The following is a 16,413-nucleotide window of genomic DNA, read 5'->3' as shown; positions in this document are numbered from 1 at the left end:
ACTAGGCAAGGCAAGGCAAGCAACGGTTTCCACCAAGCCAAGTGAGTCCTCTATTGGCATGGAAGGAAAGGGACCGTTTTCCATGGGCATTGCCTCCCCTGGACCACTCCTATTTCTGGAAGGCTGACTCACAAGAGCCAGTGTGGCATAGCAGTTAGAGTTTCAGATTAGGATCTGGGAAACCTAGGCTCAAATCACCACTCCAACATGGAAGTTTGGGCCAGTCACAAATGCTCACACTCATCTACCTTCCAAAGGAAATTTGGGTTGTATTGGGTTGTATTGGGTTTGTATTGTATTGAAGGTAAAATGGAGGAGATGATGAGGAGGAAGAAGAGTTGGTTCTTATATGCCACTTTTCTCTACCCAAAGGAGTCTCAAAGCAGCTTATAATCGCCTTCCCTTTCTTCTCCCCACAACACCCTGTGAGGGAGGTGAGGCTGAGAGAGCCCTGATATGACTGCTCAGTCAGAACAGCTTTATCAGTGCCATGATGAGCCCAAGGTCACCCAGCTGGCTGCATGTGGGGGAGCAGGGAATCAAACCCAGCTTGCCAGATTAGAAGTCTGCTCTCCTAACCACTACACCAAGCTGGTATAGAGAAAGATATAAGCTACTTTGGATCTCCACTGGGGATAAAGCTGAGGTATTAATGATGTTAAATAACAAGATTTGAGGCATGGTGGGTATTAAACAACATTAAACGAGGAATGTTGGGCACTGCAGTATATGAGAATCCTTTGGAGTATTGTTGGCCCTCCAAGGCATCAGGTTGACCACTGTGTGAAACAGGATGCTGGATGAGATGGACCATTGGTCTAATCTAGCAGTGGACCAGACCAAATAAAAAACTTCTTCCTGATATCCTGGAGAGTAGCAGCCTGCCTGAGTGGACAATTTGGACTGATAGTCTGATTCAGTACCGGGCAGCTTCATCTGTATTCAAGTATTTGTTTATATGCCATATTGTTAACAATGAGAATATTTTTATCCCCTCCTTTTATCACAGTTTGGATCCCCAGGGAGGTCAGTGACAAACTCAACAGAATATAACTGCACAATGATTATAAAATCAATAATCTACTATAAAAACTAGTTGCTAAAGGAACAACTTACAGACTAAAAAGATGCAAATAAAAAGAAAGCTAGGAATCTCAGATACAAGCAGTCCATAATACCAGTTGGAACATTATTAGCCAGCAGCATAAACATTGCTTATAAATTACAGCCTTTTTCAAAGAGAACCATCTTCAAGCAAGTCCTCTTCAGTTTTGCTTAAACTTTGATGGAGTTCAGCTGACCTTTGCTGACTCAGCCTTGGGGATATAACTAAACCCAATGTGATTGCGGGAGAAGCAAGTTAATGCAGCTGAAAAAAGGGCATTCTTCTCACTCATGCTAGTAAGACAGCCCCTTACCTTGAAAAGGCTGATCTGACCATCTGGATCCATGCCACAGTAACATCAGGACTAAAGTACTGTAATGCACTGCATATTGGTATTCTATCAAAACCAATGTGGAAACTCCAGTTAGTGCAGCATATGTGACTCAGCTATTAACTGGAGCTATACGGAGAACTCTTATTACTCCCATTCTGCAGTCACTGTACTACCCATCAGTTATTGGGTTCAGTTTAAGTTATTGACTGTCACCTCAAAAGCCTCCATGACTTTGGACCCTCAAATCTATGAGACCGTTTCTCCCCTGTGTTCTGCAGTGATAGCTTCAGTCATCTGAGCAGGGCCTTCTGCAGCTGCCAGCCTGCAAATGGGCAGAATACCATACATGTGGCATCTCTGTCAAGGTCCCCATCTTGTGGAATGGCCTGCCTGAGGAAGCCAAGAAATCTCCCGTATTCATGGCTTTCTGCAAACTGTGCAAAACTGAATTATTCAGGAGAGCTTTTCTATATAGGCAGGAGGGTTGCAGTGTACAAAATGATTCACAAAATTAGTTGGGTAAATTATTAAGGACTGTGGTCTATACTATGTATAGCTTTCTGTAAGTTGAATTCTTGCATGTAATGCTTGTGCCATTGAATGTGTTATGTTAATACTTAGGTTTTGCTTCTGTTCGGTTTTGTGTTCCTGATTGGTTCTGCAGTTTTAATTCCTATGGCATTGTTTATTGAATGTCCCATCGTGTGAGAAAGGCAGACTATAAATATTGATTTATTGTGGGATTTCTATTCCAACATAAATAGGGCTACACAATGGCTATGTAATAATTAATCTACAATAGAAAATAGAATAGAAAACTAGTCATCTAAGGAAACAGCTAAAAGGCTAAACCAGCAGTTTCAGATACTAACGATCTCTAATGTCAGTCAGAACACAATTAGCCAGAAGCATAAATGATGCTTCCAAATTACAGCCACTCTGAAAGAGGACCATCTTCAAGCAAGTTCTGTCCAGTTTCGCTTGAACAAACCTTTTTCCTGATTGGGAAATGTTCTTGTGTATTGCTTTGAGGGAGTCCCAAGTTATGTAAGACTGCCACCCTAGGGACATTTAGTTGACAAGGAAATCTGTAAGATTTTACTTCCCAATAAACATGCTCTGAATGGATCTGGAAGCCTCAAATGGCTTGTTTATTATACTGTTCAGATAATATTTGTTCAGAAGTTGAATGATGTTGGAAGAAAACAGTATTAAATAAGAAAAGGGTACATAACGAGCCTTTTGTGGCGCAGGGTGGTAAGGCAGCAGAAATGCAATCTGAAGCTCTGCCCATGAGGCTGGGAGCTCAATCCCAGCAGCTGGCTCAAGGTTGACTCAGCCTTCCATCCTTCCGAGGTCGGTAAAATGAGTACCCAGCTTGCTGGGGGGTAAACGGTAATGACTGAGGAAGGCACTGGCAAACCATCCCGTATTGAGTCTACCATGAAAACGCTAGAGGGCGTCACCCCAAGGGTCAGACATGACTCCGTGCTTGCACAGGGGATACCTTTACCGTTACCTTTACTTAACCTTAGGCAAGATTTAGGTATCCCTGTGTTTGTGTTATGCAGGTCATCTTACCTAGCTGGAGTAGGATGTGTGGCAAGGTGAGTGACTGCTATGATGAATGAGGAATCTCTGTGGAAAAGGACTGGTTTCTTCCCCCTTTTATATATTAATCTGAATATGAAAAAGCATGTGGGCTCAATTTGTTCACTCGCTGCCCATGACAGAGATTATGAGCAAAATGTAGATTATGATAAAAGATTCTATGCAAATTCCATATTGACTAAATATTTCTAAATGAGGATTGAAGGTTTGGCTGATGACTTAAGCCATGACTTGAATATCATAGGGAAACAGTTAAATCTTCAGGCCAGAATTCTTTTACTCAGTACATGAATCCTACACTTTCCTCTTTTGTGTTTAATCACATGCGGAGAAAGCATGGCAATGTTTAAAGCACTCCTTTGTTCATTATTTATCAAGACTGACAAGAAAGAAAAAAACCCAGTGGATGAAGTGAAGAAAATGTAATCATGAGCTTTGCAATCTACCACCACACATGGTAGGATGCTGCTCCATCTGTCCTACCATCAAGGAGGCAGATTCCTGCAGTTTAGAAATCAAGCATACTTCCTGATCCAAATAGCCAACGTTGGGCCAAGTTCTGAGATAACAGTGAAGGCAGGACAAGCAGGAAGAGGGGGTTGGGGTCCACCACACTTGCCCAGTGGTGGGATCTTGGAATGCTCTCAGGCTTTTTCTAGGCCCAATCAACCCTACAGGTTCTCTGAAAGGGGAAGGACCTGTAGGGTCCCTTGGGAGGGGGGAATCCATAGGAAAAATGCTTTTGAACAACAGTACTAGTGATTTGATTTCACCAAAGAAATTGACACTTCAAGGTGTTTTTAGTTATCTCAGACCTGAAGGTATGGTAGAAGTTAAATTTGGTGGACATTAAAAGACAAAATGTGATGGAAATTTTAAAATGCAAAATACAAAGTACAATTGGTTGTGGTCCCCTTGGCAAATGCCCAGTCTTGCCACCCTCTAGCATCTGTCTTGTCTGTCCATTCAGTTTTCTCCTTCATCCTGCCTTTTTCCAAGGACCTCCAAGTGGCTTCCCCCCCCCAACTTTTCCCAAGTGACCTCCAACCACCCAGAGCCATAGGGAAGGGCAGTATAAAAATCTAAATTAAATAAATATATTCCTTTGCTTTCCTTATTTCCTTGATCTTCATAACCCCATGAAGCAGGTTAGACTGAAAGAGGTGACTGACCTAAGGTCACCCAGGATTTCCGGACCCTGTCTCCCTAGTGCTCGTGTGACATTCTGCTCACACTGTCTCCATGGTCTCACACAGATGCTTTCTCATATAGAGTTCCCCCCATATATCTGTTGTGCAGTGAGCAGACAAAGTAGAGAAGGTGCTTTAGAACCCTGTCTTAGGTATGAACACAGTTTTGCTTGCCCTTTCTTTCCAATGGCTCCTCTTCCATGGCTCACGTGGGATTTGGAGTGGTATAGCTCGTATGGATGTGGGCACATGCCCTGCAGAACTGCAGCCCATGTTTGTTTGCCTCTTCCTATCACAGAGACAGTATTGCCAACAATGGCTTCCTCTCCTGGAAAATGTCTTGGTCTTCTGTAGCACTGCCAGGATGAATATTTTTCACTATCCAGATCATCAGTTTATATGCATATTCCTTAGCTATTGTAACAGGTGTGCCTGCTAATTTCTCATTTGTTCATTTTTCACAAAACGATCACATCAGAAAATGTAGCCAACAGTGTATTGCAAGGTGAACAGTGTTAGTTTAGTGTTGTTGATAGCTGTATGTGCAGGAGCTGAAGCTATTTCTGACCTGTGGATGGAAGTTGTGCCACATTTATCTCTGTTCCTGCATCTCCTTTTGATCATTCCCAGGTACATGGGCTCTGCATGGAGAAATAATCTGGGTTGAGATTGGAATGAGGAGGGACAAGGGGAAGAAGTACAGCATCTCTGAATGTGTTGCTAAGTGGATATATAGTTTTTAAACAGAAGACAAATTAAGTGTGGAAGTGGTGTTGTGAGGGTCTTCTCTCACATGCCATGTCCTTGATATAAATGACCTTTCTAAAGGTACAGCATTTGGATCCCCCCCTTCCCTGCCCCGCTGCCCTTGTTATGATAATAGCAGCCTTGGTTGAAGGTTCAGGAAAGTATCTGAGGGGCCCACCCTCCCCTCAGACTCTCCACCACAAATATATCTGTCTTTGCAAATGTGGGTTTGGGAAGGAACCCAATACAGGATTGCTATATTAGACAGAGTCCTTCCATCACTTATTGTAGGGGGAATATTTAAAAATATATATTTTTTGAGCCAACTAGCCAAAGCCACACTATTTGGTGTGATGTTTGGGATAAAGAGAGATTGCAATCCGCTACTTGTATTTTGAAGTCTGCTGCTTTAAGAGGAAAAGAGACGGGGGTCAAAGACACTTTTGGAGATTCAGAAAAGAAGAGTCATGTCACTAAGTCAAACTTTACTCTTGCTTTGTAACACAAGTAGATTTGTCCCTGGGGATTTGCTCCATGTTGGAGTGGATGGTTTTGCTTCAAAAAGGAAACTGAATAGCTTCCAATTTGTAGTGCAGACATGGCACTGAATGCTGATTTGCTGAGTGAAAAACGGCCCGACCGGCTTTCTGCATTATGCGTCTCTAAAGGGTTCTCAAAGAGGAATGTCAAGTGGCGGAAATGCCCCATGTCTATACATACTGTGGCCTTTTCATCCTCTGTTGCCCACTTTAGCACGGTGCATATAAGCTATAAAGTTCTCTCGGAGCTCTCAGCCTCACCTACCTCGTAGGGTGTCTGTTGTGGGGAGAGGAAGGGTAGACGATTGTGAGCCACTTTGAGACGCCTTCGGGTGGCAAAAAGCAGGGTGTCAAAACCCAGTTCTTCTTCAAAGTGGTGCTTGTTTCCCAGCTTTTCAGAGGCAAGTGCTCCACGGATGCAGGAGATGCTACAATCAAATACCCGGTGGTTTCATATTATTGTATGGTGGGTATTTCTTTTCTACTCAAGTACCAGGTTGTAGGCATGTTCTGGCCCAGTCAGCTAGAGAACCTTCAGAGTTGGGGCATTTGGGACTCATTGTTTTAGAATGCATTTATTCCACCCTTTCTCCAAGGAGCTCAGGGTGACGTACATCATTTCCAACTCCTCTTTTATCTTCACAACAACCCTTTTAGGTAGGGAGGAGAGAGAGAGAGAGCGACTGGCCTGATATCCCCCAGTAGCCATCATGACAGAGTAGGAATTCAAAACTGGCTTTCCCAGATTCTAGTCTAACACTTGAACCATTACCTAACATGGCAAAAACATGTTGAAACAGGCAGGCTCACACTGCTGGTCCTGTCCCTGTCTACTTGGAAGTAAGCCCTACAGAACTCTTGGGTCCTCCCATAGAGTTAGCCATACATTTTTTCCTAACAGGATAAGACGGTTTGAAGCTAAGTGGGCAGGGTGGCAACACAGAGCAAGGGTGAAAAAGTCATTTTCCCTTAGAAATTATAGCATTGTTAAAAATACATAATCTCACATGATGATCACCTACCTGGTGTCATTCTAGATCAGGGGTAGATGTCCATGGACTACAATTCCCATGAGCCCCTGCTGGCAGGGGCTCATGGGAATTGTAGTCCATGGACATCTGGAGGGCCACAGTTTGCCTACCCCTGCTCTAGAGAAAATCAAGGTTTACTGAGGCAGCAGTATATTATAAAACTACATAGTAAAAGAGAACTACATTTGTAGTTCTATTTTAAGGAGCATGGCTAACCAACTGGATATATGTGCGTCATTTGATTGATTGATTGATTGATTGATTGATTGCCACTCTCGGTCCAGCCAACTCACAGCGCTTTACAACAGAAAGCATAAAATACAATAAAATCCCAACATTCCCATAAATTTCCCACAAACCCCGAGTCCCACCCCCCCAAAAGACTTGATGGACTCTTCAGCCTCAGGGAGGCTGTTCAGAGGAGGGACCCAGCAAATCTTCCTTGCCCTGGCCTCAACCAAATGCCTGGTGGAAGAGCTCCATCTTGTAGGCCCTGCAGAACTGTGATAGCTCCCACAGGGCCCCAAGCTCTTCCAGGAGCTCATCCCACCAGGTAGGGGCCAGGACTGAAAAGGCCCTGGCCAAGGCCAGGTGTACTTCCCATGGGCCAAGGATCACAGAAGGCCACCTGGTAAAGTGACTATATCTCAAATCTCAAAGGAGTAATATAAGCCTTTTTCTATCTCTGTTTCTGTTCTCCCCATCAGATGGATTGATGTAGTGGTTAATAGTGGTGGCTTCTAATATGGCATGCCAGGTTTGATTCCCCGCTTCTCCACATGCAGCCAGCTGAGTGACCTTGGACTAGTTACAGTTCTGATAGAGCTATTCTCACAGAGCAGTCCTGTCAGAGCTCCCTCAGCCTCACCTACCTCACAGGGTGTCTGTTGTGAGGAAAGGGAAGGCGATTGTAAGCTGCTTTGAGACTCCTTCAGTCAGTGAAAAGGAGGGTATAAAAACCAACACTTCTTCGTGTTTCTCAGTCATGTCTCTTTGAAATGTTTGTAGGCAGAGCTGGCCTAAAGAGACTTTACAAGCCATAATATGTTCATGAGAAAGATGAGCCTCAAATCCTCAAGCTGCTCCCCCCCCCACACACAACTGTACACTTCTTAATTTTAAAGGCTTTCAGTTGAGAGCCAGTTTGGTGTAGTGGTTAGGAGTGCGGACTTCTATTCTGGCATGCCGGGTTCGATTCTGAACTTCCCCACATGCAGCCAGCTGGGTGACCTTGGGCTCCCCACGGCACTGATAAAACTGTTCTGACCGAGCAGTGATATGAGGACTCTCTCAGCCTCACCCACCTCACAGGGTGTCTGTTGTGGGGAGAGGAATGGGAAGGTGACTGTAAGCCGCTTTGAGCCTCATTCGGGTAGTGAAAAGCGGCATATAAGAACCAACTCTTCTTCTTCTTCTTCTTCTTCTCCTCCTCCTCCTCCTCCTCCTCCTCCTCGTTCAGGTGCCTGAACAAATTGGGGTTTATATCCCAAACATTGGTTACTTGGAGAGAAACAAACCCTAATTTGTCAAGGCAATTGAATTCAGAAGCAAATTGAAGCTAGAGCAACAACTTTCTTCTTAATTTGCAGCTCTATGTGTAAGGAAGGGATGCATTATTGTGAATTGTTGAGAGTTCTTCCAGGTGGGTCATCAGATTGTACTCTCTGAGTGCTGACTGAATGCAGCCTAGTTCAGCCCAGCCATTCAAAGAACATGGACTAAATAATCATTCCCTCCCCAAAGTGAGATTGGAAGTTCATCCTTTTAAAAAAGAGATGGGATTAAATGAGCTACTGAAGGGGACACACTTGGAATGATGCATATCATAGAATCATAGAATTGGAAGGGACCTCCAGCATCTAGTCCAACCCTCTGCAATTCACAACTACATATAGAAATGTTAAGGGAACCCAGACTGAATTTATTTGATCTTATGTGAGGAAAAGTGGTTTTATGCCACAGCGCTCTGCCAGGTCCGGTATCATTGTGCAGTGCTTTAGTTCTTTATAATGCTACCCTGGATAGAATCTAGTAGACCCAGTTTAAATCCCCACTTTTCCATGAAACTTTCTCAGTGACCTTTGACAAGGCACACAAGCTCTGCTCAACCTAACTGATAGGATACTTCTGAAGACAGAATATAGACAGGGAGACATTGTAAGCCACTTGCGATTCTCATGGAGGAGAAAAATGAAGTACATAAATAGATATTCAAAGCTTCTAAGTCCATGGACCTCAGATGACTTAGAAGGGTGTAGCTTTGTTTCGCTTGCACTGTTAGCTCCTGATTATGCATCCCTGTTCTTTCCACATATGTCCTGAAGCCAAAATGTTCTGAATGCAGCGGCATAAGGCGAACCCTGTAGGCACCCACATGCTGTGATTAACATGGGCTGGGCATGAAAGGATCCGTCATTGTCTGACCATGCAGCTGACCAGGCTGGTTGTTTTTATCTAAGATACTTGGGGATTTGAGGCTAGCTTTGACTGACCAGCAAAGCTGCAGTGACTCACTTCCTCTCAGAGCAGTTTGCTTTCAGGATGTGAGACCATCTGAGACTTATCTAGTTTTATTCTATCAAACTGAACCTCTGTGTAACTTCATTGATATTGAGTGGTCAGGAAGGAATACATTACTCTCTTGTGCACCTTCCCTTCTATTCTGTCAGTCCTAGCCTGCTGCCATTTACACCGACACTATAATCCTTTGCAATGTATTACTAAAGAAGTTCTATTCAAATCAAATGGTTGTATGTCCAAGTTGGAAGCAGGACTTTAAAACAATCAATGTTGTTATACCTTATTAAGGGGCAAATAAGGACAAAAAGCCAAAGTTCACATGCTTTCTGGTCCAAAGGCTCAACATCTTTATTAAATAGTAACAATAAATGTATCAACATCATTATTATGTATGTAAAATGTACTGCTAATGATATTTAGTGTTTATATGATGTGTGCTACCCTGACACACATCAATAATTCTGACAGCGGCTTTCCAAAGTAGATTCATTCTGTTATTCCCCCTTTTAGTTGGAGAGTCTGAGAGGAGGAGATTGCCTAGCCAACTCATGAGTTCAGAGCAGAGGCAAGATTGGAACCAGAGACTGTTGCTCCCTTTGCCACTAAAATGACATAAGCTTTTGGTGAAGTTGCCATGCAAGGGTGTGTGCATAAGATTCGCTTGGGACACTAATGTGCAATGCAGCATTTACCTGGGTCCTGTACACAAACTTCATTGATCCCTCGGAATTTAGAAGCTGACTGGAGAAATTGCAAAGTTAAGGCAGGTAGCACATCTCATATGGGGAGCAACCCAAACCTTTTCCAGTGGGGCAGCCTCTTTGTTCAATGCATTTTACAGTTTGTATTTTGCACTGAAGTGTGGCACTAACAGGGCAGGAGCTCATAGGCAGCTTTGCCCAACATCCAATGCCTCTGCTTGGCTCAGCAGCAGGACTTATTTTTGACCTCAGTCACTTGAAGACAAAGGCTTGGATCAGATATTTCAGCCTGATTGCCATCGTTGGCCCTACTTAGAATGCTAAGAACAGGGAGAGACAACTCTGCTGCCAGCATCCGACATTCTGTTTCTAGGGTTGCCTTTGGCCGATCCATGTGTCATAGAACTCCTCCATGGAAATCACTTCTCTATAGGAGTCCCACTGACAGAGCCACGAAAGTCGGCACATATGCACATCTATGCTGTCGATCTGATTGGCTGCAGTTGCCAACAGGGGGCACATCACCTGTGCATACCTGCAATTAAAGAAAGCTGCATCCTTCTTATTAGGGAACTATTATTGTAGAACTGCAAGAGGAAGAGTAGCTTTGCAATAAATATTGAGGGCTACCTCTCTTGCAGAGAACTCTCCAAGCCTTCTTTGCCCCAGCCCCCTTTTTCAATGCTGCCTGAAGGCCTGTCAAGGTGGGGGCATAAACACTTCCTTGCTCCCTGGGGCTTGCAGCCTGCCTTGTCTGCACCAAGACCCCCATGGGTAGGATGGACCTGGCCACCTTTTACCAATCTGAAGACTTCCTGGGCATGTGTTGCTTCTGGGCTCTCTCTCCTCCCTCCGGATGCAGCCAAGGGCAGGGCAGAGGGCTCCAGGGGAGGGGCACGGTGGGCTGCACCAGCTTGCCCCAGTCAGGCCCCCTTGCGGAACCGACCCCTCACCAGGCTGACCGGGAGCACGGGTTGAGGGGGGGGGCGTCTCTGCTTGCCGATGGCCGGCCCCCTGCCCAGCGGCGGCTCCCTGGTTCCCCAGCTCTAGCTTGGTCCTCCCGGCCGCGGAGGCTGGCTGGCTGGCTGGCTGGCGAGCGCGCGCCCCCGCGTCCCTGTTCCTCTATGGCGAGAGCGGGCGCGAGCCCCTCACGCACCATTACCCACGCCTCCTCCTCGCAGCGCCAGAAATAGCCTCGCGCGTGTCTCGCGCCCCCACTCCGCCCCACTCCTCGCCCCTTCTCTGCCGAGCCACGAGCATCTCGCGGCAGGCGGGGAGGGAGGTGGCAGAGGAGGAGGAGGAGGAGGAGGAGGAGGAGGGGGGGCTTTCGCCTGGGTCCCTCGCAGTCTCCCCAGCGGCGCTGGAGGAGCAAGGCGGGGCTGCGCGCGGGGCGCTTCTGTGAGCGCGCCGGGGCGGGGAAGGTGGCACCGGCTGCGCTGACAGCGTCTCTCTTTTTCTGTTTTATCCCTCTCCGCTGCTGCCTCCTCCTCCTCTCCCGTCCCCCCTTGTCACCCCCGCTCGCTCGCTCTGTCTCCCTCTCTCCCCCCGCCCGCCTTTCATTCTTTCTTCTCCTTCCGCGCTTCAGAGGCTGGGCTTTTCAATGGTTTCCTCGCGGCAGGCGGGAAGAAGATGCTCGGCGGTGTCGGCGGCGGCAGCCTCAAGAGCCTGCCGCAGGACGTGGAGCTGAAAGGCGAGGAAGGGCCGGCAGAGGCGAGGGGCTACAAGAAGGCGGCGGCCGAGGGCAGCCCGGCCATGATGCAGAAGCGCGCCGGCGGCAAGGGCCCGTCCGGGGTGGCGGCGCCCAAGGCGGCCGAGCTGCGCGTCTTCAAGGCGGGCAGCGTGGAGGGCCGCGGGCCGGTGGCCTCCAACCTGCGCAAGCAGAAGTCCCTCACCAACCTGTCCTTCCTGACCGACAGCGAGAAGAAGATGCAGCTCTACGAGCCCAAGTGGAGCGACGACATGGCCCGCGCGGCCAAGGGCGGCGGCGGCGGCGGCGGCCGGGGCCCGAGAGGCGGCAAGGAGCCGCCGGCGCTGCTCTCCAAGACCCTCTCGCGCTCCGAGCACTCGCTCTTCCAGGCCAAGCTGGCCCCGGCCGCCGCCCCCAAGCCGCCGCCGCCGCTGGCGCCGCTGCCCTCCACCCTGGGAAAGCCCAGCCGCATCCCGCGCGGGCCCTACGCCGAAGTCAAGCCCCTCAGCAAGGCGGCCGAGGCCGGCAGCGGCGGCGACGAGCCCAAGTCCGACGACGAGATCCTCTCCTGCAAGGGCAAGGCGGCCCAGCAGCAGCAGCAGCAGCAGCCCGCCCTCCCCGCCACCGCGGGCGGCCAGCCGGCCGGCAAGGGGGGCCCGGCGGCTTCGGCGGACGAGAAGGCGTTCCTGAAGGTGGATCCCGAGCTGGTGGTCACCGTGCTGGGCGACCTGGAGCAGCTCCTCTTCAGCCAGATGCTGGGTGAGTGAGCCCGAGAGGGAGGGAGGGAGGGAGCCGCTCCCCGCCCGCCTGCCTGCCTGCCGCTTCCCACGCCTGCAGCGCTGCTGCTGCTGCCTGGCTGCCTGGCTGGCTGGCTGGAGTGAAGGCGAAGGGGTCGGTGCGGGCTCCCAGGTGCCTGCCTCTATTTCGGGGGGGGGGGAGGGGGGCAGCCTCCTCTCAGCACACGCCGGCTGCTGCTTCTGGTCCGATGGCCTCGCCGGCTGCAAGCCCCCCTTGAGAGGAAGGGCTGGCAGCATGGGGCTTTCATCTGCTCCTGTCAGCGCTGTTAGCACCCCGGGAAGCCGTGTAATTCTTCAGTCCTGAATGGTTTGTCTTTCAAGTTCAGCCCCCAGTGGAGTGCCACTGAAGCAGAAGGGAAATCTGTACCCTGACTGAGATCGCAGCGTTAAGATACATTGGGGCTAAAATCTGGGAAAAGACAAAGCAGAGGAAGCAGGTCACCCGAGCAGGCAGAAGTGGCATGATTCTGATTCCAGCTTCTCTTAGAGAGGTCAAAGAAAAGGACAGTCAGGGTCAGAAAATGAAGGTTTTTGCATAGTGGGCGAGACTGAAAGTAGTGAGGGAAAGCTAAGGAGAAAGAATGAGCCAAGACCAGTCGTCCAGCAGCATCACTGGGTCTGTGTGGCTGGAGGAGGAGGGGGAAGCTGCAGGGGGTTTTAGGGCCTGAGGATGGAAAGATGAGGTTGTTATAAAAGGACAGTGGAAAAGGTACCTTGCTGGATGGGCATGGCTGCATTCTGGAATGCTTGCAGGATGCTTGTGTCCTTGTAGTGAAATGGATACATGTGACTGCCAAACATGGGCTGTCATCCGTGGAGCTGGGAGAGCAAGGGGGCTATGAGATGCTGCAGGCAGCTGGACTGCAGGCAGCATGTTGTTTCCTGTGTGGAGGTTTGCAAGTACACATGCAACACAGCAGACTCGCTGGGCACAGAGTGAGCCACCCTTTGCCTTCAGGTTCCTGTTGGTGAGAGAGGGGAGTGTCACTGATGCAGGTCTGTACCGGCTGTGCCGAGATGGGCGGCTGCAACGAGACAGTGGGGAACGGGGGGCCATGTGCAGTGAAGGCTGGGCTAATGCCTCCTGGAAAAGACAGAGAGGAACCGGCTCCCTTTGGTTACTAGGGAGATCTGCAGAGGGACAGCAGTTGCTAGTGCTGCTCTCTCCTTCCCCACCTGGAATCTGTGGTTGAGACACCCGCCCAGGAATGGCTGCCTTGCAAATGTCATAGGCTCAGCATAGGGGAATAATCAGCAGCAGCAGCGGCAGCGGCTCTTAAGCACCAACAATTTGGTTTCCATGCAACAGCTTCTAATGATCAATCGCTGTGGAATACAAGATGCCTTACTCCTCTCCTCCTCCCTAGTAAATGCCTTCTGCAGATGAGATGTGTGCAGGGAGAGAATTCACATAGAAGCCTCTGCATTTGGGAGGGAAGGTCTGAGAGGATGGATATTGCACTGTATTGGAGCTCCTGGAAACACTCGCTGGGTATTCTGGGATCACATGCTGCGTTATCTCTGGCAAAACTACCACACCCTTTCTTGCAACTGTTGCTCTGGGCTAAACTAGCAAAAGGGCATGGAGGGGTTTATCGGCAGCAGTGTACTCGGGGTGGGCAGACCATAGCTGCAGCTGGGAGGATCTCAGGCTGCAAGAGCAGGAGCAGAATGGGTCTCGTGGGTGTGAAAGGAGGCTGGGAATTAGGAGCAGCTGCTGAAGATGGAAAGCAAGGGCTTGACTACCAGGGAACTATGGACTGAAGGACCTGTGGGGATGGGACACAGAGCTAGTATGGGGGAAGGGGGCATTAGCAGTGCCATCCTAAGCACAGTCACACCCTTGTGAGCCGATTCAGAAGGCATAGCTGTATTTAGAATGGCACTGTAGCATTACTTTTCACTAAATACTCAGTGAAAACAATAGTGGGTTCAGATGTGCATGTTTACTGAAGGTTTACACACAACTATTTACCTAAATGGGTATTTCCAGAGTAAATTGGTATGTGCACTAACACTTGTGCACAGCATTGTGTCTGAAAGCAGCGTGAGTGTAATCATGGCAAAATTAACAGTTGTGTCATTTTGACATACAACCTTATTCTATGTAAGGGTAATGTCATGTGTGAAGCAATCTACTTGCTTGTTGGGTAGGGCTGGAGTTGGAGTGGCTCACCCTTGACGGTGTGCAACGTAAGATCTCTCATGCCGCCATGAATCTGGGGGCGATCCTAGAATCCTCCCTGTCTGTAGAGGCCCAGGTTGCAAGGGTAGCCCAGTTGGCATTTTTCCACCTGCACCAGGCTTGACTACTAGTGCCATATCTATCCCGAGATCACCTTGCCACAGTGATCCATGCAATGGTCACCTTCAGGCTAGATTTCCGTAACTTGCTCTATGCAGGCCTGCCCTTGTCTCTGCTCCAGAAATTCCAGCTGGTGCAGAATGTGGCTGCTAGGGTCCTCACTGGAACACCATGGAGGGCCCACATCCAGCATGGCTCAGGCAGCTGCACTGGCTATCAGTGGAGGACCAGATCAGATTCAAAGTGCTGGTTTTGACCTTTAAGGTCATATGTGGTCTGGGCCCTATGTACCTGAGGAACCGTCTAACTCCCTATGCCCCACGTAGATTGTTGCGATCAGCAATGGTGAATAGGCTGCAGATTCTCGGGCCACAGGAAGTCCACCTGTCCTTGACGAGAGCCAGGGCTTTTTTGGCCAGGGCCATGGCCTGGTGGAATGAGCTCCCAGGAGAGCTGAGGGCTCTGCAGGACCTGGTGCTATTCTGCAGGGCCTGTAAAATGGAGCTCTTTTGCCTGGCCTTTGGTTGAGGCCAGGCAGATCAGGGAAGATCTTGCCCCTCCCCGGATTGCTGTTTTACCATCTTTCTGGCCATACTGGCGGGGGATGGGATGGTGTGGGTGGGTTGAGTAATAGAGCCGGGTGGGGGTTAATAGGGATATGTGTGTGGGAGGCGATTTTATGTTATTTTACTGATTTTACTTGTGAACCACTGTGATCCAGCAAAGCTGGGAATGGTGGTCCAGGAATGGAATGGAAGGAAGGAACGGAACGGAACGGAACGGAACGGAGGGAGGGAGGGAGGGAGGGAGGGAGGGAGGGAGGAAGGAAGGAAGGAAGGAATGGAATGGAATGGAATGGAATGGAATGGAATGGAATGGCCTGCATTGCCCTGAAGGACAGAACTGTTAAAGTTATGAGGAAATGATAGAACTGGGAAGGGGAGAAAGAGTGTGAGGTATAAGGCTGGCGTAGCAGAAATTGTTGAATGATGTGAGAAGGAAATGTTGGCAAATTTGTAGCAGGGAGAGCTGCCATTTGTTTGTAGCTCCATTCATTGAGAAGTTGTATAGGGCAGGGGTAGTCAACCTGTGGTCCTCCAGGTGTCCATGGACTACAATTCCCATGAGCTCAGGCCAGCATTTGCTGGCACAGCCTCATGGGAATTGTAGTCCATGAACATCTGGAGGACCACAGGTTGACTACCCCTGGTATAGGGCATCCTCCCAAGCAAAGACCAGCTGATTTGCTAGTGAATGGAAGACAGTCACACCAAAATATGGAGTTGGAAGGCTGGCTGCGCCTTGTGTATGAAGGCTGGAAGAAGCAGGTAGCTCAGGGGCTGGTCTCTATTTCTAGGCTAAGTGCTCAGGCTCCCATATCCCTGGAACTCCATCTAGAAAGGGTAGCACATTGCAGTCCTGGCTGGGAATTGATGCTGCCTGTATCTACCCCTAAGCCCCCTTCCCTTCCTTCCAAAGGGAGAAGTGAATAATAAAGCAGACCATAATGAAAGGCACATGAAGCATGAAACCTGATTTCTGGCCACTCCCCATTCCGGACATTTCCTTTTCTTTCCTTGCTGAAGCCTATGTAGGAAATGCAGGATCAAGAATTAGCATGGAACACCAGATATTCTACTCTGCTTACTTTTTTCACCTCCTGGAGGCACTGAAGGAGCAGTGTCCATAGTTACTGTGTACTGTGTGAAGGGAAAGAGGGAAGCTTACAGGAAAGCCATAAGAATATCAAAACAGCTACGCTTTGTCAAATCAGTTGTGCATCCTTAGGATGGTAAAATCACTCCATTTCTTGCCATCTGCTTCCTGGAAAATTTTATCCTAGGAA

The 16,413-nt window shown here is 48.7% G+C and overlaps 1 protein-coding gene across 7 annotated transcripts in view; it reads left to right on the top strand.

The window, feature by feature from the left end:
* NAV1 (neuron navigator 1) overlaps window positions 1–16,413 on the top strand; it is a 313,603-nt gene that overhangs the window by 88,598 nt on the left and 208,592 nt on the right. For 4 of the 7 annotated variants that reach the window (XM_077335060.1, XM_077335063.1, XM_077335062.1 and 1 more), the window contains exon 4: window positions 11,364–12,224. The exons of the other annotated variants lie outside the window; for them this stretch is intronic. In XM_077335060.1, the coding sequence (XP_077191175.1) occupies window positions 11,364–12,224 (861 nt within the window). The remainder of the gene's footprint in view (window positions 1–11,363; window positions 12,225–16,413) is intronic. 7 annotated transcript variants of the gene reach the window in all.

Source organism: Paroedura picta, chromosome 4 (genome assembly GCF_049243985.1).
Source record: "Paroedura picta isolate Pp20150507F chromosome 4, Ppicta_v3.0, whole genome shotgun sequence".
NCBI lineage: Eukaryota > Metazoa > Chordata > Lepidosauria > Squamata > Gekkonidae > Paroedura > Paroedura picta.
This window is presented reverse-complemented; position numbering and strand designations above follow the sequence as displayed.